Source organism: Chaetodon trifascialis, chromosome 5 (genome assembly GCF_039877785.1).
Source record: "Chaetodon trifascialis isolate fChaTrf1 chromosome 5, fChaTrf1.hap1, whole genome shotgun sequence".
In the NCBI taxonomy this organism is placed as follows: Eukaryota; Metazoa; Chordata; class Actinopteri; order Chaetodontiformes; family Chaetodontidae; genus Chaetodon; species Chaetodon trifascialis.
The window spans coordinates 18,326,084-18,354,071 of record NC_092060.1 but is presented as its reverse complement, the minus strand read 5'-3'; the positions used below and the strand labels follow the sequence as shown (position 1 = coordinate 18,354,071).

At 39.8% G+C, this 27,988-nt stretch overlaps 1 protein-coding gene across 1 annotated transcript in view; it reads left to right on the top strand.

The window, feature by feature from the left end:
• The window catches only part of pcdh11 (protocadherin 11), a 124,120-nt gene that overhangs the window by 48,469 nt on the left and 47,663 nt on the right, over positions 1–27,988 (top strand). Inside the window, exons 4-5 of the mRNA XM_070963513.1 lie at positions 3,792–3,851; positions 27,251–27,286. Coding sequence (XP_070819614.1) covers positions 3,792–3,851; positions 27,251–27,286 — 96 coding nt within the window. The remainder of the gene's footprint in view (positions 1–3,791; positions 3,852–27,250; positions 27,287–27,988) is intronic.

Genomic DNA, 27,988 nt, shown 5'->3' with positions numbered 1-27,988 from the left:
TTAAAATGATATTCAATCATTTTTTGATGGGCTTTTTTTGCCCGAAACCACGCCTCATAATGATTCAAGATTCGAGTGCCATTCACATTGAAATGTTGTGTTGCTTGAAGCCAGATCAAAATAATTGTTTTGATATGTCCCGTTTTTGTCTTGGCAATGACATTAATAGGGGGTGATCGTACAATGAGGATAAAGAACATTTTTTGAGGTTTGTGGACTAAATTTGAGCCACGGCTCCCCTGGCTCACAGTTACAGGGTTTTAGTTTGGGCATCGTGGAAAAGACATTGCTTTACGACACAAGTGTTGCACATATTGCGTGTCCCTTTGATTGCATGTCCAAGTCAGCCACTAAATAATAATAATCCAGGGATTGAAACACTGCAAAGTAGCCCAAGGCTCAGAAATTGCTAATGAACAGCAGCAGGGTGCAGTTGTGGGTGCGTTGGGGGGTTGAGGCATCTCAGACCTTACTTCCTGTTTTCAAAGGCAAATAATCTATGGTCGCTTTGTCTCTACTCAAAAAATCTGTGCCATTGCCTCTACCAGGGGAAAACATTACATGTATGAGCAATTCAGTGTGTACTGAGAAAAACTATGAGACAGGACTATGAAAACAATTTGGGGCTAAAATAAATATACATCTTGTTCTTCTTACATACCATAAAGTGTTACCCAACTTCAACACAAGGCAGCTTTATCTTGCATAGCACTTGTGTTTTACACTTGTTACACTCTCTTCTTTGACTGGCTGTCAAGAGGTCTTCTCACACTGCAGAGAACCATCAAGCAAAGGGAAATCCATGGAGAGCGATAGAGACAGAAGGCAAGAAAAAGAGAATATATTTGGTACTATGTGCAGCAGATCAAAAACATGGCAGTCACATGATCAAAGGCATTTGATAATCCTTGAACTACATTGCTCCTTTAATCCTAGTGAGAGAACTATATTTTATTGGAGGGGGAGGGGGGAAACAATGTTGGGGTGGCAAACAGAGCTAGAAAAGCAGTAACTAGCTGCTGGAAATGCATTATACTAAATGTAGCATGGCACTTTGAGGGAGCCGGTGAAGACGACAGTATAAAGCCTCCTTGTGTGTGTGGAGAATGGAGGCTGAGCTGATGGGGCTGGAAACACAAATGTGCCACAAGTCCCTGTCCACTCAGCACTGAATAGTGCTCTTGTTTTTTCATGGGTCTTGTTGGGGAAGTTGGCTTGTAGAATGTGACCAGACTACTATATACTTCATCTGGCACATAGAAACAGAAACCAAGTTACGCAAGGTTTGGGCTAATATTCTTTTTAAGCAAGACAACTTGAATGGCTTCTTTTATACAGTGCATAAATAAATGGTTCTCAATGAGGGTAAGAATTATGCTTCAGGAAAACAAAGCTCAGGTAAAGCAGAAAGGATCTTTGCTTAGTCAGCATGTCTCCAAGAAAACAGACAAAGAAACATCATGTTTCACTTATCTTTCCGTTTCCTCAGAAAACAATTTTTTTACATATATATATATATATATATATATATATATATCATAGCATTGTGCTCTCTGGGCCATGTCAAATTACAATAACCACCCCGAGCACTCTGAAAAGACAAAAACATCAATATGTGGTGTAATCCAAGGCCCTCTGTTGCAAGCCTTGTCAATAGTGTTTCCCTATCAGATGCAAAATGTTCCAGACCAAAGGTGAGTTGAAAAATGACAGTTCTCTTTTTTCCTTCCATGTTTTTCTATTTCTGATTCCTCACCTGATTACATGGCCATCATCACATTTGTGTTTTCTATAAAAAGAAATGGAGTGAGTTATTGCTCACAAAGCTGCGTGGTTTCCACACTGATGAAAAATTAATGACTAATTATTACCTATTGCGTATGTGTGTTACAGTGGAGTGTGACAAAGGAACATGATGTGAATGAAAAGCGCTGTTTTGTTCTGCCTGAAGAATAAAATGAGATTGTATTAAGAAAAAAAAAAAACAGCAAAAAAATAAAACAACAGTGATTATAGCCTAGAGAGCTCTTGCTATGTGTTTGTGTGTGTGTCCAAGAAAGGGAAAGGGATTTAGATTATCTATGGTTGGTATCAAGCTTGAACAGGCCCCTTTATTTATGTGAACTAAAGCACTGAATCAAGGCAGAGTTTTTAGCAACACAGTGCATTTGTTTTTGTAAACATTGTGTCTTCCACATCATTTGTGCTGTCCAATTAAAATGGTTGTTGAAGATGGAATGCACACCCTATTGTTTACTTTCAGTTTCAAACAGACGTAAGATAAATATAATGAACAAACCTATTTTTTGCTCAGTGAATTAAGCATACTTAGCTTCTGAATTCATACTGTGATTTACACAGAAGATTTTGACCTATTGATGTTTTTATTAGCACCTCAAATGATTCTTGCATGGTAGGGAGTTACCAAATGAACTTCAGCTAGCACAAGGAAATGCATGTTGTGAGGATTTTATAGCTTTCCATTTTCAGTGTTGTTACGTTTGATTAACCTGGTGGTACAGGGCAGAATCATCTGCATATCGTAAAAGCTGTTTCATGTCTTTCATTCAGCACCAGTTAAATCAGCAAAATGCCACAATGTCATAATTTTGAAGGTGTTGCTTAAAATCTAGGTCATTCTGTTTTCCCCACTGGATATCACACATCATTGCAACATGCACAGAAACAAATTCAATTTCCTGCTTTTATCCCCAAAGATCATAACTCGTGTTTATTTGTCACATCAATTAAGATATGGTTATATAGCCTACTCGATCTGGTGGGAAAATTTTGTCTAGTAATTCCATCGTCCCAGTAAGACCCATTTATTCATTTATATTTCATGATGTGGTGTTTATGCAGTGAAAGCCAGGCTGTTTTTTCTCTCTCAGTCGCCTTGGCCAGTGAGGTGTTCTCCTTCTACGTTGCAATGAAATATAGATGTTAAGAGTCTGGAGAGTTGAGTGTCTCATCTGTCCTGGTGATACCATAAGGCAGCCATTAATAGTGTCAGGGAGCATCAGACATACCACAGGCACATAATTGGATATGAGGGCATAACTGAAAGCACCTGCTTGGAAATTATCAGGGCCTTCCCAGGAGGCAGGCCTTTGGTAGATTCCCAAAGAAGTTTGCAGAGCCCATCCACTTCCCTGCTGGGTTTACTTCAACCATTGCTCTTTTTATTTCTCACTGAGGTCAGCTCAAGATGGCTTCTCGTTTTCTTTTTTTGCGATGGCATTGTGAGTATGCAAATACTTTGGGTCTTTGCATAATCACAAGCAGCGGGACCATCTGTTGTTGCCTTGTTGACTTACCTTGCGTCTGCTTTTTAATGTTGTTTTCTTGTATCCGAGTGATGTATTGGTGTATTAACAATGTGATAATCATTTAACCTCAAAAAATGCATTCCGGCTTGTATGCAAAAGTCTGAACATATGTTCAGTGAAATCTTCCGACAAAGAAGGATTTATAATCTTTGTGGAGGGATAGAAGGAAGGAAAACTGGAAAACAAAACAAAATACATCATTATATCCATTCACATGATGTGCGATGAGATGATATTGTCAAGATAAAGATTTAAAATATGACTGTCAACAAAAACTGTGGTCTTGGATTAGTGGGCTGCAAAGACCTGCTTGTTGATTGAGGGTTGCTGAACCCCTCTAAAATATATTGCAAAAAATGCTAATGGAGAACCAGGGAATAAGCTGCAACTTCTGTCACTAAAGATTTGCTGGGAGATGCCCTCCACTGAAAACATGTCCCTGATAATGTGTTTTTCTTGTAGAACCTGAGCCAGACACCAGAGAAGTCTTTTAACTCACCACCCCCCATTTGTCCTCATAAGGTAAGCCTCCAGCTTGCTTTCAGGCAAGGGAAAAACACCATTATGTGAAATAATTGCAGTTATTTTAACAATTTAATCTTCTAATTAAGTTTTAATTGTGTAAATTTATGTTTCACAGTTGTAAAGTAGCTCTTCGTCATGTCAAGTATAGAGGACTGAAACTGCCAAATCATAAATAAATACATAACAAGGTGAAAAGCTGAAAATAAGTTTGGGGATATAAGAGGGAAAAGCAAAATAATACATAATTAAATAAATAAGATTAAAAAAAATGAATGAATACATTGAATGGAAAATTAAATGAGTACAGAAGCAAATTCAAACAGAAATGTCAAATGATCTATGAATTAATAAATGCCTACATTTATTTTAATGTTATTTTTCTGCATTCAATGACATATTAATTTATTTGTTAAGTTATTTTATTTATTTATTTATTTGATTTTGGCAGTTTTGGTCCTCCATAGTCAAGACCTTTCTCATCTTTTCACATCTAGGGTTTCATGACCGCCAAAAGGATGTGCAAAATAAGTGTTCTGTTCCTGCTATTTCTCTCCCTGCATTATGTTACGACTCAACATTTATGTGACAAGATGCGAGAAGGACAGATTTATTCAATGCTAATTAGCGCTGCACATGCACAGTCAAAGTCACCACTTCACTCCGATGGTCTCAAGTCATCGCCTCACACTGACTGAAGTACAGTAACTTTCCCCTTCAGTTCCTGCTCCTGCTGCATGCTTCTTGCAAATGTGATAATGTGCTATGTAGTGAAATTCACACAATTTCAGTTCACTTAGCACCAAACGTGTCAAAAATGCCTGTGTCCTTTTCTGGATGAATGGCCGATATGGTGGAGAGTGACTTATTGCTAAAGTGGACCTTAGTAAAAGGAGCCCAATGGAGGGAAGCTGTCTGACAGCCTGTCATCAACTGTTCAAAGCTTAACATGGCTCTACGTCACTAATGCACAGCTAGCTGTCGAAAATGACTTTGGAGGTATTGAAAGCTGCAGATGGTGGTAGCGCAGTAAATAATAATAAAATATGATTCTCCTAACCCAATGTCATGTCAAATCACAAGGAAAGCAATCAGGTTTTGTTTGGAAGTCTGTCAGTGCAAAACAACTTGTATGTCCTTCGCAGAGGACCTGAACTGTTCATATTTAGGCTGCTGTTGATGAGAAATTAGAGTCTGGCTCGGTCTTGTATTGGATGCAATGTTGCAGAAGTTTGAACACGTCTCTCCCTATGCGTAGCTCGACAGAGTGTGTCTGTCCATGTCCCTTTACATTTCTGTCTCATTCTCTCCCTCTCTGACTTGCTCTCGTTCCGTTTTCACACAGCTGATCAGGGCTGATGTAATGGGGAAACACCGTGGGTTTGCGGATGGTGTTATTCACATTTTAGCTGTTAGCGGCGGAACATAATCTCCCTCTAGTCAGCTCACATTAGTCTCCATGATCCGCACCAACCCAATATGTGCAGCGAATGCAATGGGCCAGCTGGGCTAATTTAGTATGTCAGTCAGCTCAGGAGGCTGGTAAAATGAGTAAAAGGCTGGATGTGATTTATACGAAAAGAATATTCAGATTATAATGGCTCTCAGAATAGAATATCCTCTGTCTTTTTACACTTCTCTTCATCTGCATTGTATGCATCCCCCAGATAGATAGTGAAATGAACAGAGGGCTTTTAAACTGACTGCTCTGTGATTATATTAAGAGTGTGAGAGTGAGAGAGCGAGGAAAGAGAGGGGAGGGAGGAGATCGGGTGCCCGAGCACTAAGTATATATAATTGCTTCTTGACACATTGGCCAAATTCTGCAGTGCCAGGATCTGAGCGAAGATGATTAACGGCTGTCCGAGTGGGTGGGCACTGCAGGTCTTTCAGGGCCTTTGGTTTCCATAGCGATTCCAGTATAAAGGCCATATATTGCATATTGAAAATCCCAGAGGTCCACACATTGTTAAACTACAATTATAACTCACATCGAGAGCATTGTCTGTCCACCGCAAACTCTCTTATTCACCTGCCAAGCGGCTTGCTGCATTTTCTCTCTCTTTTCCTTTATTTTCTCCTCTATTTTTCTTAAGCGGTCTCCTCTAGCTGGCGAGAAGATAAAGAGTGAAAATCTTGCATTCTGTGAATAATTGATGAGTGGGCTCACCTCAGAGCATCATTACAGTACGGCAGTCAGGGTAAGAGGTGAGGGTAAGATCATATTTCTGACACTAGGCTTCAGGCAGTAGAAAATTGTGTCAGTTTTTCACAAGGTTTTATTCTGAATCTACACCATGAAAAACTGTTTCTCATTATAGCACAACAGGAGAGGAATGAAATGTGAACATACATGTTTTTGCACATAGACATTTGCAGCACAGGTGGCAAACTGCAATTTATGAAATATCACAGGGAAGCGCATGTTTATTCCTGTGTTCGACAAGCTGTTATATAGTAAATAGTTCAGGGTTCTTTGTTATTGGAGAGCAGCGTTCTGGCCGATACGATTGTGTTTGTGTGTGTTTGTATGTGTGTAAGAATGTGTGTGCATGCATGCATAAGTACATGTTCTGCGTCTATGTGAACAGTGCAATCTAGTTAGGTGACAGATGGAGAGGGCAAGGATGGGGGTGGGGATCAAGCACCTCTGACAGTATGGGGCCTGCACTGCACCCTGTTCCTGCCAGCTCTGAAATTGCTAAGGTAAACCAAAGCCGTGCAACTCCAGGACGCCATTTCACAGTTTTACTTTCCACACAGAATGAGAACTTCACCTGTGAAATGTCCCCTGACAGTGGAGAAGTTGAGTGACAAACATGCTGGACAGACAACCCGCTTCTCGAAGCACGCAATCCTGTGAAGTTCGACCAGGATGCAAATGTAAACACGCTGATTGCCACAGATAAAATGCTTAAGAAATCTTGTGAGCAGCAGCATTTTTTAAGCCAAGGAAAGGCCACTGAATAAGCACATCTTAATGATGATTCACTCTGTATAATAAAAGAAAATCCCTCTGGCATCCAAACAAGAGGCTACTCATTCAGCAATTAAGCTTAGTTAAAGGCATCAAGCAGACTATGGGTGGTTAGTGAGGCATCTTCCTGAACATGTGCGTCCGCATGCACGTCCTTTCACATGCAAGCACACACATACACACGTTCACTCGCTCAACTCCTCTCACATACACACACACACAATTCATTTGAGGTAAATGTGATCTCAGAAGACAAGCAGCAACAACCCACGGCTCCGTCAGGGTGCCTGGGGTTGCATTGGTGGCCATCGTCAAACAAATAATTCTTTGTGACTGAAAAAAAGACAATCCAAAAGGTCATTTGTGACCTCTGGGACCAGTACTGTGCAGCATCTGTCACTAGCAAGCACCACATGTCTGTGTCAAATGGCAAAAGGTATGCGGTGCAGTCAGCTTGCCGTGTAATAAAGGCAGTAGGCCTGTATGTACGTAGCATCAAAACCACAGTTGCATTAACAGGGCTCTCAGGTCTGCTGGATTATCCGCAGAACATCCAACATGTCGTACTATATACATTACTGTCCAGATAGCGTGAAGGGCTGGTCACAGCACGGCTATCATGCAAGCTTTAATATTTTAGTAGTTGTTAAAGGCACAGATGGAATCCTGTATAAATAAATATGATTGCATTCATATTTGTAGTGGAAATTTGACAGAAAAATCCTCCACTTGTATTTGATGTCATCAAAGAGCATGTTTAACTGCTTCAAAAGTACTTTTCAATGACATCTTCAAACCTTCAGATACATGCCTCACATAAAGATGCGTATATATAATTTGTATTCATCATATCATTCGTTCATTCATGTTTGTGTGCCCTCTCATGCAGTGCTCTTTCTATAATGGTTTACGAGGTTGTGGTAATCCTCAGGGGAATTACTGACAATGTCTAGCCTCCGTGTTTGATGTTATCTCTCTTGTCACACGATTTCCACAACAAGGGTTAAAAGCATCAAAAATTCAGGTGAAATTGATGAAGGAATATATAATCCATGCCTCCCTCCCAACTTACCATGCTCATGTATCTGCATCAGACCACACCTGCATGTGGAACAAATCAATAATACTCCATTTCTAACCAAATTCCTCTTTTTGAATGGTGAAATCCAATCTTCACAGACACACTAACAAATTGGATATCCTGACAGTTGCATTAGAAAAAGAAACAGAAACACAGAGATGACACAGGTGGTTCTGTGAAAAAATATATACCATGCACAGTGTGTGTAGAAATCGCATATCTCACAAAATTTCATTCTGAGTTCTTTCAAAGTGCAAATGAGGCAGAGTTCTGTGGTGCATTTCCCAGATCTCCTGCACTGTACTCTCTCTCTGTCTCTCTCCTGCTGGCTGTCCTTTCCTCTCACTTGCCACAGCATATCTCCCCCCTACATCCAGCTAAACCAATCAGGGATTTGAGGGCCTCACTTCCAATCAATTACCACCCAAATCAGTGCAGAGGCCTTTGATATAGAATCATTTGTCAAATCAGTGCAGATGGCTGGGGGCAGGTACCCCTGTGCCATAGGCCATATCCACATGGAAATCTCTGCTCAGGGTGGGCTCTCCCGACGCTCCCCAACCTATTAATGGCAAGTCATTGTGTGCTCCAGGACTTCAGTCCAGCTGCCTGGTCCCCTAGATTGTTAATGTATAAGCATCTTAGCCTGACCGGTGGATAATACTAAGTCCCAGGGTCTACCGTAATAATTTGGACTATTTCTAAGAAGAGCGAAATGTGACTTTCACAGATCCAACGTGAGGTGCTCATATGGTTTCCATGAAAGCTGTAGAAGTGTATGTGAATATGCATTTTTAAAATGCATGAATATTACGTTTGATCTGCTGTGACAAAACATACCATAAGTCATTCCAGTGAAGCAGAGGACCCAATAATACCAAACAGATTTCCCTCACGTGAGTGTGCACGCTGCAGGTGTGTCCATGTGCACTTTTACCATGTTTGCTCTTGTTAACATTGAATGGAAAATGTCATGATAAAAATATACATCTGAGCTCAAGACACACAACGATTCAATAAAATGAGTCCAGTAGAGACTAAAAGAAAAAATATACACGCACAAATAAGATCAAGAGTGCCTGTCACAACAAAACTTCTAACACCTGAGGAAGTGGGGAAACATTTAGTAACAGTGTGTGAATTGAATGTTTCTAACTATAATTCATTAATTGCCAATGCAAAGATCTGAATACTCAGCAAAGGGAGAAATTAAAGGTTTGCTTACTATGCAGGAATTGTCACTTACTATTTGTAAACAACCAGCTGGATGCATCCTGCTTATGTTCTGGGACCTGGTCGCTACCTTTCTTGACCTCACTTGAACACTGTAATTGGCTGCAGGCTATACACCAACTGCCCAAAGGTTGCAGCCCAGAAACAAAACAGCCACAGCAAAATGAGCCTCTGCAGATAAATACACCACCACACACATCCAGTGGTCACAAATGATGATTGAGAGGATTACTTCTTTCTAAGTGTTTACATTGATTTTTAGGAAAATCCTGTATAGTATACCTTGAAATAAAACTGATTATAGAAGTGACAGATGTATCATAAATGAGGAGAATGTAAACTATAATGTCAAATGAAAAGAATAGTACAACTACAAGAATCTCAAAGGTTTTCATTTGCACCACGATTGATGTTATATGTGTTGGAATCCATACCATTAACGACTAGAATTGCCATCAGTTACTCCTCTTCACTGCTGCTCACTTTTTTTTCACAATATCAACGGCCAATTCTTTCACTCACAAACTGCAACTTGAGTGGGATAACTTTCCAGACATGAAGCACTCCTCCATAGATTGTGCCATTAATGCGTGATTGGTTTATTCATTTAACAGACTTGGGAGAAAAGCAATTTGCCAGTGTTGATGTGTCGAATAGTGGGAGGAATATTAGACGTACACTCTGCTCATACTGTTGGAGTTTTTGCCATAAAAACTTTAACCAATTTCATCTCAGTGAAGAAAAAAGGGATATGAAGTATACATTATAGTGGTGCACAGTTAATTGAGTGAAGTCTTCTCATCTCTCTTAATGACTTAATACACACACCTGTATATACATGGAATACAGGCTTTGTACATGTAATGCAACTCAGAATAAGTTACTGAGTTACATTTTAATGCATGAAACATGCAGTTGGTCCCATTTGTCACATGGACTGATGCTGTGTCAGCTACAGTACACACATATCAGTGAATAAACTCACTGTGCTACTTTTTTAGGGTTCGTGTGGCAAGGCCTGGTATACATTATGCTGTGGGATCCTTCTGTTTTGTGAATGCACAAGCAAGGATTTATGTTTCATGTAGACTTCCGACCAGGCACAAGCTTGGTTTTTGCTGAGATAGCTACAGGTGATATGAAAAAGTAGGGTGCATACCCTCTTCTGGTGTGGGGCTGTAACTACAAGGTATAAAAGCTGACTAAACGAAATCAATAAAAACCTTCTTTATTTTGATGGCAACATTTTAGCGTGAGCATTATATATAACACGGTTGTTTGTCAGTACACTGTTTGTGTATGAGATACACAAGAAGTGCATGTTGTGAGGCATGAAGGATCACAGATATAAGTGACCCTTGATGGTGGGTTAGGTATCCCTACTGCACTTCACCTTGTCTCAAAAAAAGAATTTCTGATTTCTTTAAAAATGGCCCCAAAGCTGAACAGCAAGAATCCATACCCTGCCAGAACACAGTTGACTACCTGCCAGCAGACCCCTGTCACTCCAGCAGTCTGAGGAGGAGAGATCAGAGCAACAGCAGCAAGCTAACATCAGTACGAACGTCAATGCTACCTCCCCTCCAGATGGCCCTATGGCGGCTAACAGGGATGTGTGTGTGTCCCTGGTCTCAAGTTCTCCATACTACAGGTTAACAGTTGATGGAGCAGCTGATGTTGCATTAAAGGAGTAGACTGACAAGAATGTCACACAGAAGAGACAAATTTCAGGGCTTTATAATGCACCAGACTCTGCATCTGTAACAAATGAAGTTTTCCTGTGTGAAAGATGTATTTTTGCATTTGAACCTACACTACCTCTGAGGTACTGTTTTAATGGTGCCAACACACCCAGGCAGTTTTATAGGGTGCAAGCAGGACTCAAAGTCATTTGTCCAAGCTCATTGTTTGTCCACTGCTGCAACCCCGACCTACAAGAGGTTGCAAGAGAGGTATCACTAATAGCATACATGGTTCAGTTTGATCAGAGTCCAACCAATGTCATCTCAACAAAGCACAACACCACCCATGAATCTTTGGACTGTGTCCAACAAGGTGCTGTGTCACAACCAACGTGATTTTCAGCCATACACGTGGCCCACTTCTCCAGACACTACACACAGCAAGACTGCAGTGTACAGTGAAATGAGGACGAAGATCTCTGGGCTTCTAAAGCAAGCGAAGAAAGCGAAAATGGTGTTTGGCCTTTTGTGCTGCAAAGTTCTTTTTAGTCCACGTGAAGCTGTGGCTAAAGTCCTACAAGATGAAAAAGCAATCACTGCGTGAAGACCTTGAAAGGACGCATACAGACCTGAGCTCTCTCCAGCTGCCTGAAAATATAGATGTCTCTGGTCTTCACCAGCAATTGAGGATGCCAGGGAACCTAAGGAGGCAAGAGGACTTTCGCACTGCTCACAAACTCAAAGTACATATATGTCCAATATATGTCAAACACAGGTACTCATCAAAGACTGCATAACACAACCAAGAAAAGAGACTCACACACCTGGTCTTACTGCAAATGCACTAGGACATTCTGGACACACTGGACATTTGTGTTCTCATGAGGGAGTTTATTCGTGCCACCTCTGGGTGTAAGACCATCTTCACTGTTCTATTGTCTGCTCAAGGTAAGCAAATATGTTTTTATTATGTTCCCTGGCGCCATGCAGCCTCACTTTAGTCTTGGTTTCCACATTTATATTATGTAAGGGTTCGCTGTAAATTGCTTCGTGTGGTCCTTGTTTTAAACTTGGCGTGGTGGTGCTGCTGGATGATCAGTTATGCTGCTCGCTCTTTGTCTCTCAATTTCCTGTCTCACTGGTTGCAAGGCATTTGGATTGAATATATAATTTAGTAAGTTACATTATTTCTGCTACAGATCTGGTAGTGCAACATTGAATGACAGCATGTTTCTGTAGTGTAGAGTTGCATTTTGGAGTGCAGTCTTCAATCAATTCAGAGTTATTAGGAATGTTTTCGTTTGCTGTGTGTGTGTATGTGTGTGAAAGAGAAAGAGAGAAAAAAAAGTTTTGGAGTTTTGAACTGGCTATGGTCTGTTCGGAGTAATGTTTTTAGTTGTTCTGTGTGTGTGTGTGTGTGTGTGTGTGTGTGTGTGTGTGTGTGTGTGTGTGTGTGTGTGTGTGTGTGTGTGTGATGTAAAGTTCATGTGCTTTGCTCTAATCTCAAACATATAGCATGGCTGTGGCTCAGTTAACTCATCTTCTGATTAGGAACAAACCTGCAGTCCATGTGTGAACTGTCCACAGCTGAATATGGTACTGTGCAGCTTTGATAGACATCATGTTGGTGTTCAACTTTCCGCTGCAGAGTAAAGTGTTCTGAAACTGTTGTAAAACAGTGTTGGCCATTCAAATTAATACAAAAACCACGAATGTTGCACAGCATTTAAAAAGACTCCCTCAGCACCCCAACTCTGATTGACTTCCGCTGTCCCTGTGATGAGGTGGATATGGAATACAGAGATATAACCTTAGACATTATTTATTTACGATGTTTGCAAGTTCCACTGATTGCGTTCTTATTTCTGCAGTCTATGCTGCATTCTGTAAAATGTCTCTCAAAGGGGCATCTATAAACACAATTTTGACTTATTCTCAGTGATGAATTTTACCATTATTTTTATTTATACTTGAGCCACAAGGAGCCATCGTTGTAAAATCTGTTTCAATATGAGCTCTACAAATTAATCATTGATCATCCTCTGACATTTAATAATGTGACTGAGATATTTCCGCAATGATGGTTTACAGGTACGTCTGATGAATTAGTGATACGGGCATTATAAATAGCCACAGCTCTGCGTAATGGCTGTGCGTAATGAAAGCTGCTCTGGTGCTGCTGAGAACTTTGGCAATGAGACACAATCAGTGGGAAATCATTTCTTCTTCTCATTGATAGGTCTAATGAGTGGTGGAATGGGCACAAGTATTGATATGAAGGTGATTACAGGCATTTATACATCAATTTATGGCTAAGTATGGGAATGGGGCTCGTGCATGTGTGTCCAGTGTTCCATAGTGATGAGATTTAAATAACACTTATGGAGTTTTATGCAACTGGTCACTGGTAGGTTTGCCATTTCTTGTTGCAAGACATTATATAAATAGAAACTAAACTACGATGGTTTTTTTTTTTAAACAATATGTGATGTAACTTCATATTACTTAGAATATATATAGTATAAAGCTAGCTTTGAAAAAGAGTTAAGATCAGATTGTCTGCAGCTTTAACACTGTCTTGATCCACTGACTGAATGTCCATCAAAAGAATGATGGCCAATTAGAGGAGATACAAAAGCTTTGGCATTTTCTTGATGGGTTGTAAGCTCACAGCCAGAGGGGAAAAATGCCAAAAACAGCAGTGCACAGACCGGGGTTAAAAATGTAGCTCGAGTGGAAACTAAACACTAACCTTTTAAAGATTATTAAGACAAATCTTTTGTTTCAAATGCTGCAGGTGTTCAGCACATGTGTGAACTAATCTTTAACATTTAACAGTCTTCTTCTTAACAATCTGGACTGATTATACTGTTTCATTGCTGTCACTGAAAGCTGAAAAGAATGGAAAATTACAGGAAAAATCACAATGTAGTAAGTTCCAGGTTTTAGCTGCTGAGCTATTGACCTCACAGACATTGTGTTGGCTTCGCTTTGTAATGAACAGACTGAACTGACTGTTGAACTGAAGATAGTCAAAAGCAGAGCTGCAATGCTGTGAACAGTAATAGGATTGTTTCTTGTGTGCAGAAACTATACCACATAGTCAGTGACTACAGGTGTTTGAACTGAGCTGAACAAATCAGCAAAGTCATTAATAATCTCAGACTCTAAATGCTGGATGCTGGTGGCATTTTGGCACCTAGAGTTTAAATATGTGAATATTTTGTCCAGCCTACTATTAAACAAGAGGATTAAGAATCAATGAATGAATCAATGTCTTTTTCATAATGATAAATTGCAGATACGATTAATATCATTTCACAAAAATCATCCAGCATCTTGCTGCCAACACTATCTTTCCATGCTTAATTTATATATGCCCAGGATAGCAGATCGCTTCTCTGAATTGTGTTGTGTTTAGGAGAGTTGCAGGTTGGCAAATAAATGAAATAATCAGTGTTACACATATTGCATCTGTCCTTTAATGCAATAAATGAGGTTGTTGCATTGGCAAAGATAAAACACTCCATCAATCTATGAGGTAAAGAAACAAAAATTAAATGTTAACAGAGAATAGCAAGTTGTTTAATTGACGTCCAAATGACTTCAAATTAAAATTTTAAGACAGAGAATGAGGATTTGTGCGACGATAGTCAGGAAGGCTGGCAGGCTTAACTGTTCAAGAAAGCATGACTGGGGTCATTCATGTTTTGACATGTGTAAACCTGTAGACTTTCATATGTTAACTGACCGGTAATAATGGAAAAAAAATAGCCCAGCCCAACACTCGGTGGTGAGTGGGATTATTTCAGTCTACATACAAAGGTTATTGTTTTTATATATATATTTATTTTTTCAAGAACAACCAGTCAAGCATTTCAAATATTTGGACAGGCATGAAATTCCCCTGGCTGAAACATAAACAATGCAACTACATTATTTTTCTCTGACATTAATTTTCTTGGCCAGGTTGTTGTCATGTAATTGCTTTCCATTAAAGAAAACTGTGTAGTTAGATTTCCATGTTTAATGACTTAAACAAAGCCTTCGAGGCTTCATTAGTTTGCACAGTGGTGCAGCCCAAACTAGATGTCTAAGAAATAGATCTCAAAAGTTAAAGCTAACAAAACTTGTGTCCTCAGGTGATCTGGCCTGTCAAAACAGAAATAAAATAAGAACAAAAATTAGAAATAAATACATATATAAATGAAAACCATTGACATCTATAACCTTTAAGTTATAGATGAAGCAGTAATCATAAAAAGCTCAAGATTCATCATCATGGTCCACAATATAAAGGAGGCGATCTTAATGATTTTATTCATGAGCAAAGTATTATTCAATACGTTCATATTTCAGTGATGCATCCTGGCTGCTTATTTTCCTCTCCTTCCCATTATAAATCAGTGTGGTGCAATGGGATGCCAGCCCTCAGTTCTATGTGCGAGGATAAGTTTTATGCAGTGTTTGATACTCTTCTGGAATCTGTCTTCAGATCATTGCAGTACAGCTGAGGCTCTGACACAGCAAAGATCGCCCAAATTAGAAATGAAAAATAAATCTTGAACAAAACTCCCAAGGAGGCAATGACCGCAAGCACACTAACTGAAACGACCTCAGTGGCCGGTTGATATCTGCAAACGCATTCTACCCAAAGCCATGTTTTAGCAGCAATCAACATAATCACCAGCAAGCTGCATTTTCAGATAGCCTAGTGGGTGTTTTGTCTGTTCTCCAATTTCACAATTTATAGTGATCACAAGCAATACATCATACAAGCAACACTCTCTACTGTAGCTGCTAATCAAGCTGCATTTCTAATTCATGTTAATATGTCAAGTGTTTCTCTGGATGTCATCACCTCTTTGTTTTCTGAACTAAAGAGGTTATTAGGTTTTAAACATAACCAGAACAGAGCCTCACATCAGCTAAATTAACTGCAACCATATGACGTCTTGTCAGGTATATCCTGCTATACTATTAGAGGTGTCTCAATGTGCCTCATTATTGTTCCTCCTGATGGTTTGCTTTATTCGTTGCAGTGTAATTCACGCATTATAGCCAAAAGACTGTTCAGACAAGACGCAGTGTCATCTCCCAATTTTGCACCAATTGTGAAGGACACTGTTCTCATGTCTTTTTTCAGACATAGGTTTCATGATCTCTGAAATATCTTGTTTTACTTCAGAAAGAAAAGAAAAGCAAAAAAAAAACAAAACGAAAAAAAACAACGAATGGAATAATGAGAGGAAATTGTAGTTTGGAAATGATTACAAGCGTGTAAGCTCTCTAGGCAAGAACATGCTGCATTGCTCAGGATATTTTTCTCACCCTCTGCCTTTGAATATTTCACACTGGCGTAGTCTTTGGAGATGTAAGTCATACTGAGAGAATTTGACTCTGCATGCTAAAAAGGCATAAATATGGGAGGAAAAAAAAAACATAACCAGCACATGACCTTATTACACTCAGTGTGTACCATGCAGTAGCAATATTGCCTTTATTTGTCATTATTACCACCCGCCATTACTGTGAGTGGGAGGAATATCAATTTGACAAAGAAGGCCTCTGACTAAATGTTAAGGAGCCCCCCTGTCATGTGAGACACCTCCCTACTGTTCTGAGTGGGCAGATATGGCTGTGTTTTACTACTTATGGATATTCAATGGAGGAGCTCAGAGCCGGTCTTGCTGTAATAAGGCATTTACCAATGCAGAGTAGCACTGTGCACTGTGAGAACATATGTTAATGCACTTAGCTTTGGCCAGAGAAACAGCAAGAGGTTTGGGAAAAAAGCACATGGGACTGGCCTCCTGGAGCACACGTTTGCCTTCTACAAAGATATTAATATGACTGGTGCTCAGTGGTGGAAGAGGAGGAAAAATTACCCTGGCAGTGAGGAGAAGTTTGTTTTGGTGATGGTGATGGACCCCAATTGGGTGAGGCAGGCTGGGGAAGAGAGACAGCTCTGTGCTCTGTGGCTTTTGAATTACATCAATGGCACACTTTTAACTGACTGCGCTGCCAGGAAAACTGACATCAACATATTTGAGGAAGATATGCATGGAGCAAATGGGGATATGACTGTGAGCCTTGTCTCTGTGCTTTATCAATGTTTTACCAAGACTGTGCCACTGGTGTTGCAAGAAGGATTGTCTGTGTTCCTTCTCAAGAGCTGACAGTTACACTATATATTGGAAAGAAGTTGTCAGTTGAAGAAAAATATTTAATAAAATGTATGCTGTACATAGTACAAGCCACCATTAGGGAATATAGATGGGAAAATGATGTCCTGACCCAGTATTTAATCGTACTGCCTTTTAACTATGTGTTCAAAAATGCTCCTATTCCAACAACTGCCATCGTTTTGCAGATATATAGACTTAATGTAGACAAGGATTCTCTGCAACCACAGACAGTAAGTTATTGTCTTGCTTGGTTTTCACATTCATACCAAGCAAAATATTCATGAACTTGGCAATGGTCTCACTGGAGATGGTGGGAGAGGCACGGTCCCAAATATTCCTAAATATTGAGTATGTTGACTGTTAATTTTTTATCAGTAGCAGCAGTGGTCACAATTGCTCTTGTGTTCTGGATGCAGTGAATGTGACTGTATCTACTGTAAATAGCAACTTAGGTGCAGCCACCCTCTTTAAACAGTCATGTCGGCTTGTTTTGCTGCCCGTTCTTTAGCTTTTATCACCATTTCACTGGTAGAACAATAAAAATATGCCTGGGTGTCATGAGTTTTCTCTGTTAGTTTGTTCATAGTAACGAGCAAATAATTAAAAAGAAACACCACACAAAAAAGATCTAATTTACAATATTTAAAACCTACCGACAGTCACAGTCTTTTTCAACTGTCGAAACTCAAAATGTTCATGTGAGGTGTGAGAGAGAGAAGTGTGTTACTGTTGAAGAAATTGATAATCAGTATTGCTGGACTATTATAGTGTAGTCTTTCAGTTGTACTGAACTTGTGTAAGCTGCTTCATCTGAGAAACATTCCCTTCATTTAGTCGTGGCTGTTACAATTGCTGTCAATTGCAATCAAACAGCAAAAGCTGTATGATGATTTATTTAAATGGGCATTTAAAAGCTGTTTGTCTTTATTCTGAGATACAGTAACATCTTCAGAAGTTGAGGATGAGATTCACTCTGCAGATAACAGCAATGATGACATTGTTTGATTTGCAACTCAAAGTCAGTTGTTTTACACATATCCCAGACGTGCATTACGTCTGATAAATTTGATCTCTTAAGAAAAAAAAAACCTGATGTCTGTGTAGTGATCAGATGACATATAACTAGAATAGGAATAAATGCAGTCTCTTTTTCAGTGAGACCTGTCAACACTCAGCAGGGAGAAGGCTATTATTCTTAGAGACATTAATAAAGTATTATCACTTCTCATTGAAATTTATAACAAGACCACAGTCACTTGGATTTTTAATGTTCCACAAGCTTCTTTGTGAAATCCTTATGCTCGTGTTAATGTGTGAAGAATGACAGTGAATACATTGTGAAAGCCAAATGAAATGAACTGAATGACATTGCAGCTACCCATTTGGCTATCAGTTGTGTTTTTAAACGCCAGTCAGAAGAAACTCACAGTTTTCAGGAGATCGTTCTGAAAATCATTAATCAGTATCATCACCGCGCTTCATGTTTGTCAGTGAATGACAGTGACTCTGGATCTTTGCTTCAAACATGAGCCTGTGATACTGTATGTCACTGCACATCACAATCTATGGACAATGCCTCTGCCAGCCTCAATGAAGAGAACTGTCAGGCGTTTCAATGGGAGGGAGATCAAACAGATGAACAATTCACATTACTGGAAACTCTTGATAAACTGAATTTTTGACACATCAAGGGGCTTTCCAGTCTCTTTTCCACCATGTTTCCTCTTTGACAGTACACTTAATGGCCACTTTATTACACTTAATGCATCTCACTCCTCCAGACAGTGAGTCAAGCCTTTGTGACTCACTATGCAGGCTGACAGAACATGCAAACAGGGTTGAGAGGCTCACTTACTGTCCAGCTAAACCTGTAGGCTCAACATGTGTTACCAACATCTGCAACCCAGTCTTTACTGATTCTCACTCAAGGCATCCTATTTAGTGCAAGCAGTTGTAGTGTTGGTCAGTGTGGAAATCTGTATACTGTGACATATTACTGAAGCTTAAGTGTAGGCGTGTGATCATCAAAACTGAATCTCTGAAAAGTGTAGAATGCTTGACTTTTCTTACAAAGCCTTGTTTGTGTTGCAACATGCAGACAATCAGAACTGAATTTAAAGTCCATGGATCTATCCCCTGTTGTTGAGGTTACTGCGATAATGTGGTGGGCAATGTTTTTCTTGGCACAATTAGGCCCATAAATATTACATATTCTTCAAACCAGAGCATACTTAACGGATTACTCATTCAGCTCTAATGGTAGCAGAAATGATTAGCAGTGCAATAAAAGAAAAAAAAAAAAAAAAAAAAGGATGCACCCCAAGTCAAATCATCTGTAACGTGACCGAGTAGCATCGACGTTAAAACCTCCAAAAATCCTCCTTTCTGCTCCTGCGGCAAACCATGTATAGAAAGCTTGTGGGTGTAGCTAAGTGTTTTGTCAGCAAATAGTAAGTGTAACATTGTGAATAATATTTTAATGCACAGGGGCCTAGTGAATGTACTGTTTCTAGGGCTCCTACTTTCTTCCTGTCCATCCCACCCCATTGGTTTGACTCCGAGGCAGCTGGGCGGCAGGTCTTCATTTCTATGAGATGCAAACAAACAAGACCACAAACATATGAACTGTAGCAGATTCATATTCAAAGTGAGCATGTAGTGCAACGCTTGATTCAAGTCTTTCACTTGATTTCCCCACTCTGTCCTGCTACAGCTGAACAAGAAATGTGTTACTGTACTGCAGAGACTGTCACTTGTAAAGTTCTGGATATTGTTACGCATCAACAGGATTATCATCATCCACTGTGACAGCTACAGCTGGCGCGCTATCGCCAAACAGGGGAAGAATCAAGTCAAGTAAAGGTGCAGTAGGTGGGATATGCTAATTCAGAGAGTGAATCTGAGAATAACAATTATGCTTTTGTCTGTCAACAGACGTCAATGGTAGAAATAATAGGACAGCGGCATATTCTTAAAAAAGTGCAGTAGCTGTTTAGTTTTGTGTTGTAACAGTAAATCTTTGTATAGACCTTAGACAAAGCACCAAGTAAAAAGCTAGCATGCTACAACATTAGCCGAGGTGAGCATATCTAGGGTGTGCTGGTGATAAGGAAGAGCCAAGTATTCATTCTGCATAATACTTGATATTGTAGGGAACAAATAAGAGCTTGACTGAAAGCATAAAAATGCCTTTTCTCTGCCAGTACCTGCTGTATTTATTATATTTTCATACATACAGCCCACAATGTTGCTGACCAGGTGAAACCTTTCATATTGACAGTGTACCGTTTTTTCGGAGGGATTTTCTGGCAAGATAATGTGTCATTGTCTCTAGATGGTTCCAGGAAATTACTTTACTTTACTCCAATGGTCTGCACAGCCCCCAGATCACAGGCTAATAAAACACTTTTGGGATGAGGTGAAGTGGGATGTTCACAGCATTCGCACAGCTGAAAAACTGCAAAGACTATGCTGTCAAGTCGGTATAGATCAAAATCCCAATGGAACATTTCTGACACCTTGTTGAATCACTGCCTCAAAAAGATCCTGGTTGTTCTGAGGGTCAAAGAGCGGCCTGCGCAGTAATACCAAGGTGTACCTAATAAAATTGTCAATGAGTGTATTTACAATACTGGTAAAGGACTACACTTCAGTCAGAGACCTCCGGCTCAAATATTCCTTCCCCTCCTTGGCTTCTTAGCATAGACACCATGACATCCTGAATTTGCATAGTAGTAAAGATCAATGTAGCTCTTGGAGGCTGGTGTGACACTTATTCAAAACAGCTCCCCTTTTTCCCTAGTGTAGTCTGGAGCAAAGGGGGGTGAGCAGGCAGTGAGTGATGTGGGTAAAGAAAGCCAGACACTTCCTCAGCCTTAGTCAACCTCAAAGAGCATTTTGTCATGTATCTTCACTTGGTGAAGTACCTGCAACCCTCTTCACATCACCACTGAATCAAGGTCTGTTTCACACTATTTGATGCCGTTTGATGTCAGTTGAGATGTGAAACAAGAAACAGAAGAGTAAAAAAGCACATCTCTAAAACTGGCATAGCATTTTTGTCGTTTTTTTTCCCCATCATCTTTTAGCAGATGAATGATTTTTGGTAAGAGATAATTATTAAGTTAGATGTCACCACATTATGAAGGATGTCCTTCAAGCCGCGCCTGATTTCAAGGGACAGCTTGACAAAACTCACTTTGAATTTGGTTGAAAGCATGTCTAATTGAATTTTGATACGTAATTAAATCAAGCAATAAATCAGCCCAGATCCCACTGCAACCGACAATTCAACACTCCTGAGCACCACAAGCTAATTATGATGAAGTTATTATCTCAGCCAAAGGGAGTACTCTGAATGGCTCCTTCTGCATCATGTAGAATCTTTTCAACTAGAATGTACTCAACCTTGAGGAAAGGGCATCTCTCATATTAAGGATCCAAAAGATCCTATAAATGTCACTCGCTTGGTTGGTAATGTACCCATGTCGAAACATTGTCCCACTTTAAAGCAGGTGATTACTTAAAGCAGTCCAGGTGAAATGTTTTCAGTTCACTCGTACGCATAAACACACTGATGCACCGAGGCAGAAATTATCTGATGTGTTGTAAGTCAGCAATTACAGCTGGTAGTAATTTCTCTCAATAATCCCTTGATGTGTAGGAAGTGGCTATATTGATTTAGCATGGATTTAGAGCATCATCCTCATCATCTGGTTCCCAGTCTCACATGGTTAATCAATTACATTCCCCTGTGATTTAAGTATGCTTTAGATGCCATGCACTGCGCATGTAATCTCATGACATAAGGTATTAAATGAGGTCTAATTATAACTTTGCAGCTATGTGTCATATCATACTCTTTTAATACCTTCACTAAGAAGACAAATTGGTGTGTCAGTGAAGAGGGGTGTAAAACAACATTCAGAAGTTAGCTGTGTCTGTCACATGATCCTTGGAAGTAAATACGCATAAATGAATAAAATGTGTTTTAATGATGAGCCTGCTTGAAGCTGCGAAATCTTTTACAAATAAATAAAGAAGTGAAAAAGGCACAATTCTCCAACTCCCCAGACAACCTTACTAGATCCTGCTGGTATGGTTTTCGTAAATGAATCCTCTGCAACAATTACTGAAGTAGCCTCCTTCTGCATAATTTGATGAGCAAAGAAAACATTGATGAACTTTTTTTAATTATTACGCCGCCTGGGATTCTGACACAAGTGCCACAGAGAGGGAGGAGGTCCACCACCACGGCTGCTATGAAGCACCCCCAACCCACCTCCCTTTCTTCATTTTCCACTTCCTACCTCCCTTTTTTTAATTCACCCAATTTGTCGGTCCAAATGAAACAGCAAAAGGTTAGAGTGTGGAGTAATTAACAGCAGCTAGCCTAATGAAATCAGGAGGGGCTGGTACACTTGGAGGATCAATACCTCACTAAGAGTGAAGCAAGAGGGGGGATTGTCCAGGGGAAACACACATATACAGACCACTTAATAATAATAAGCTGATGAAAAGGCAACATGTTGTCCACTTGTAAATCAAAATTGGTTCGAACACACTGTGACATTATTGCTGTCTAGTAATTGTGTGAAAGGAAAGTTGCTCCTGAGCGCACTCAAGAAGTGCACTGGATTTACACCACTCTGTGTGGTCTGCTGAGAGAGTTTCCCTTTATTGAATGTCAATAAGTACATCAATACACATTGGACAACTGAACACCAATGCAGAGGGAAATGGGGATTCTATTTATCTAAGGCTACACTTAAGTATATTGAAGACTTTATTAGCCCCTTTTGATGAGGAGGTGTTTTGTTTGCAACAGTTTTATCACGCTGTCTAAGACATGCTGCGTTCGCCAGAAATACAAGGGATGTAAACTTGAACTCTGCCCACTGTTTCTTGGCGGAGACGTCCGCGTCTCTCGTGCCTGCACATGCGAGCAGATGGCGCGCATGTCCAAGTTTTCCACTGAGAATATTTGTATTATTGGTGCATATGTCTGCATGTGTGTGATTGTGACACGGCCACCTGACAAAGCTGTCATTTTTCTCTTACTGATGAATTCAGCCTCATCCATCTTGTCCGTAGGGATAAGCACTCCACAGCAGCATTCTCTGAATAGTTGTGGACTGTGGCACTGCCCTGACATTTCAGGAATACCGAGCAGCCCTGACAAGTCCTTCTCGGCCATTATTTTCACAGACTTCATGTAGAGAGACTAGCTGAATAGAACAGCAGCACACTATAGTGAGCCTCACCAGTGAACCCCTAAGTCAGAGTCAGAACAAATGTGAAATACGCAGGGGCAAGCTTTGGCAGCCTAAGAGGCTAGCTAGCACGCTTCCTGTCTCTCTGCCTCACTCTGTGCTTCACACCACCTTCAAAGGTATTTACGCTACGAAATAAACTGTAATGTGTGGAGGCTGTAGAGATGGGAGCAGCAGATCTCATTAGTGTTAAACTATTAGGTGCGTGGGGACCCGAGGGATAGAGGGTTTTAAGGTTGTCAGCGTAGCTTGAAGTTATCACATCATACACTCTTTAAATTATTTTCACAAACTGCAACAAGGCGTCTGGGGGCGCCCGTTTTTTCTAACTTTGAATTTACTGCTAATGGGGAAGAACTCCGCAAAGCTTTGTCTTGCGATAGTGTTCTATTGCCGACAGATTGCAGAGGTCAGCCAGTTCAGTTGGGGCATTTGAAAAGTGGTAAAACACAGACTTTATGATTATAATATAGTGAATTATATATTATATAGTGAATCATTTTGACACCAGCCATGGTAATTGGTGAAAATGAGAACAAGGAATATGAAGTTGATTGTTATTCCTTCATAATCTCGTTGACAGACCTCTGTGTCATCAAGCTCATGGAAATCAGGAGGAAATATGATCAAAGTAACTGGAATAACAAGACCGTGGAAATCCAGAGGTACTTATTTGATTGGCTATGTGTTTAGAGATGTCTGTCTCTGGAAACAGCACCCCTGGCTATTTTTGTTTGGGTACAGCTAAGTTAGATTAGTTTTATGTATAGCGGCTGGCAGCTGTGTTTTCCAATTCTGCTTGAATTCTGATGAAACAAGGGCTACACATCATGAACTTTGCATTGGCTGAAACGGCTCCACAAGAATTGTCAGTCACTGACAGGAAGTAGGTTTGCTGTTGCCTCCTCACCACCTGTGACAAATACTCATTGAGAGATGTGCTGTTCGCTCAGCCCTTTATTTTACAGGATTACTGCAGCCACACACCTCTAAGATGACTAAAATGACACAAAACAAGGATTTCTTTTAATCCTGAGGGGCATGTACAGTAATGAATAAAGAACTCTTTGGTCTGGTGTTGTAAATTGGAACTGGAATAAATCTTGATCAATTTAGATTAATTCTTATATTCTAAATGTAAATGTATATGTACTGGGGGAGATTGATTTACTGTCCTATGCACAAGTGCTGGTGGAAAAATTTTCCTTTTAATATCCCTGGTATGCACACAGTGGGCTCGGCTTTCTCTTGCATTGTAAATGTAACATTAGCTTCCCTCAAGTCACCTACGCACAGCTGGAATGCACTCTCACCTACCTTCTGTCTATGACTTTTGATTATTACCCAGTCGCTCTACCTCTGTTCCAGCCTGCCATGCCATAGCTCAGACCCTCATTGGAGAAAAATGGTTGTTGCAGCACGTCAACTTCAAACTGGAACTCCAGGGAACGCAAAAGACTTAACTGTAGTCAGAATGTGCCTTACACATTACAACAATGCCAAATTTAATTATTTGCATACATGTTGCCAAAGAATGCCATGCAATGATAGAATATGCACTACATGTTCCTTTCATTTGTACCTACATTTGTTATTCATTCATTGTGCAGCTACTGCATTTCAAAATTGCGATACGTTTGGATACAGAAACAGAGCACAATAAGGTCTGGTGTTTTTAATCAATTATTTATCCAATATTTTAATGATCACAGTGCCTGGGGTGATCAAAGGCTCAGTTCGAGCTCCGCTGCCTTTGCTCGCTAAGACATCCCTCTGTACTTTGATGTGGTTCACCAACAAATGCACTTATCTTAAGCATAACTCTCTCCCAGGCTGCATGTGGGTGCTTTGAAACCGCTAGTTTGAGAGGCGTTCATACAGAGAGAAGGTCACTGACCAATCCATACTGAGGAGGGGAAAAAAAAGAAGAGAAAACTCACTTTATGGTCTTCAGCAATCACATGTAAAACTACTGTTTTGAATGTCATCTAAATATGAGACAACCATAGGTCACCTTCTCAGATCCCTCATGTACATTATCATATATTTAATTGGTTGGCAAGGTCTCTAACTTGAAGTGTGTGTCACGAGATGTTGAATAAAACATTACTTAGAGAAGAAACAACTGTCTGATGGCAGTCTTGAGTAAAATCCTGCTTTAAATGACCAGTCAGTGGATGCAAATGAGCATCTCCTCAAACAGACCTGACAAATGTCAGTGTGCTCAAATATGCAAAAAGGACGTATTTAAAAAAAAAAAAGAGAGAAACATCTATTTTACAATTACATTTGTTTAAAAAGAAAGAAAGCAACATTCTACTTTGCTTATTCTCATCAATTCATTTGTAGGGGTGCTTTTGCAGTTCAAACTATAATGACAGTCTGGTTTAGTAATAGGCACAATATGAATTATAAGATCTATTTAGACATGACCTCTATATGGCTCCATGTTTAGAATACAGCGTTAGAATGTGTCTGCAGGCAGTTTGTGCATTGTTATTGCAAACATTTTAGCAAGTTGTCGCCAATCTACATATCAAGCACAGCAAAGCAAGATTGCCATTCAGTGGGACTTGTGTCATTCCGTGTTCATGTAAGTTCAACGTTTACCTTAATCTGAGCTCCGTTTGGGTCTCCACCAACTAACTGGCCCTATGTTCAGCTGGTCACTAACATTATCTGCCATTGGCTACTGCTTGGGTTGGGAGTTTATTTTTTGCTTAAAACCGCTGCCTACTGATGCTGGAAAGGACTAAAACAGTGAAGTCGCTGGCCTTAAAACAAAACAATTGGTTGAAACATTGCTAACATTACATTAAATGCTGGCATTATAGCAGATCGCTGTAATGGCTACAAACGGTAAAAATCTAAACCACCATATATACAAACTATGGACATATTGTTGATATTATTCATTGAAAATGCAGTCAACCAAATACAATATGCATGACTTTATTTTGTGCAACTACCTACTTCATGTCAAGGCAGGTCATTTAATGGTTACCTACATAAATGTCTTCAATAAGACCCCAAACAAACTTTACTTATCAATATTATACAAGACAGTTATTTTACTGTGCCAAGCAGCTATTTGTCAGAAGTTTGGAAACCTTACTTTTTAATTTAGTTTAGTTGTCCACTATGAAACACCATTTTGTTTTTGGTGAATAGCTTTGGGTGTACTGCTCTGTCGCTCAGTCAGTACGAGCATCCCTAGGTGAACAATTATGGCGGGATAATCTGTTGACATGAACTTGTTTCCTGTTCATTGTTTCACCGTTCCACCCCAGCAGTCCGCCCTGCTTCTCCCCTGTCTAAGTGCCTCCTCACTGCCAGATTTATTCTATTTTCTTTGCAAATCAAGTCATGTACTCAGATTATTATACACAGTACAAAGAAAACAAAATTGGTGATTAAAAATTAAATACTCTTATCTCTCTGTGAGTTATCTCAGTCCCCAGAGAGAGGATGCTATTTTGCAGGCTTGCGGGTGTCTTTTGTTCCCAATTTAGAAGCTTGTCGCTGTTTATTGTTAATTTTTGATGCTTCATTTGATATTCTGTTCACTTTCCTCCCTGACATGCAGAGAAAACATCTTTATCAAAGTGTCAGTTGTATGGCTTGTGTTGTCAGGATGTCAGGTTTGCCCTATTCTTTACATTTCTGGGGAGAGGGTGTGTACACTGCAGCCCGGTTTGCTGGCGTGCCAACTGAGCGCAGAAATTTGCTTTACAAACTCTGCATCTGAAGAGGAAATCAATATGTATCCTAAATCTCAATTCCAGCTTTTAAAAAGATTTTAAACACCCAAATCTATGAGGGTGTCAATTGTGAACTCTGACTGACTTCAAGAAGGCTGGAAGACTCCTCATGCATATTGCTTTATGTGCTCCAAATATCCAGTTCCATAGTAAATCCCCTGTAGAGTTACAGTCAGACAATGATGCGACTGTTCTTTCTTTGCAGGAGGCCTGTCAGCTCGGCAAGATAACCTCTGTGAATGTAAGTCTTACACTCTTTGTTCTCTGCTCTTCCTTGCATGTGCATATATAGAGCATGATACTATGCATTTTTTTTCCCTTATCTCTATATTTTACAAAGGTTACACCTATACAATAACACAATAAATCTGCATGTGACTTGCAATCTTTCTTGCAAGAAAATGTTGTCGGCATCTGGAAATCTAAAGTTCAGTTGAATAGCCCTGTGGGTTAAATGTTCATAGAATTAGAGTGATGAAAAGATGTGAAATTTTCATCCAACAGCAACCTTCTGTTCTGTAAAATTTGTTACTGTTGTCATTATATTGTTACATGAATCTGAGTGAAAAGTTGCGGGGGGGTTTTTGTCAGACAGTATTTATTTTTCTTCAAATTGTGTAGTATTTTATTGGAATAGCAATAGAAATGTGTTCTCAAACTTAACATTTTTCCATTAAGAAGAACAGGCTGTAAGAATCTAAAGCTTCTTCTCATCCATCTAAATGAATTTCTTTCTCTTGCCAAGGCAGCTGTACTGTAAGGTTTGGCTGAGAGAGATATGAAAATGCCTTTACTTTCAATTATGTGTATTCTTCCATGTTTAACTGAAACATTCCTCTGAGCTCAAGGGCATATCACTCATGAAATAACACAGTTTACCATTAAATCCAGTTGTTTTGTTTTGCATCTTGACCGTCATGGCCTCTTTTTCCCTTTCAGTGTT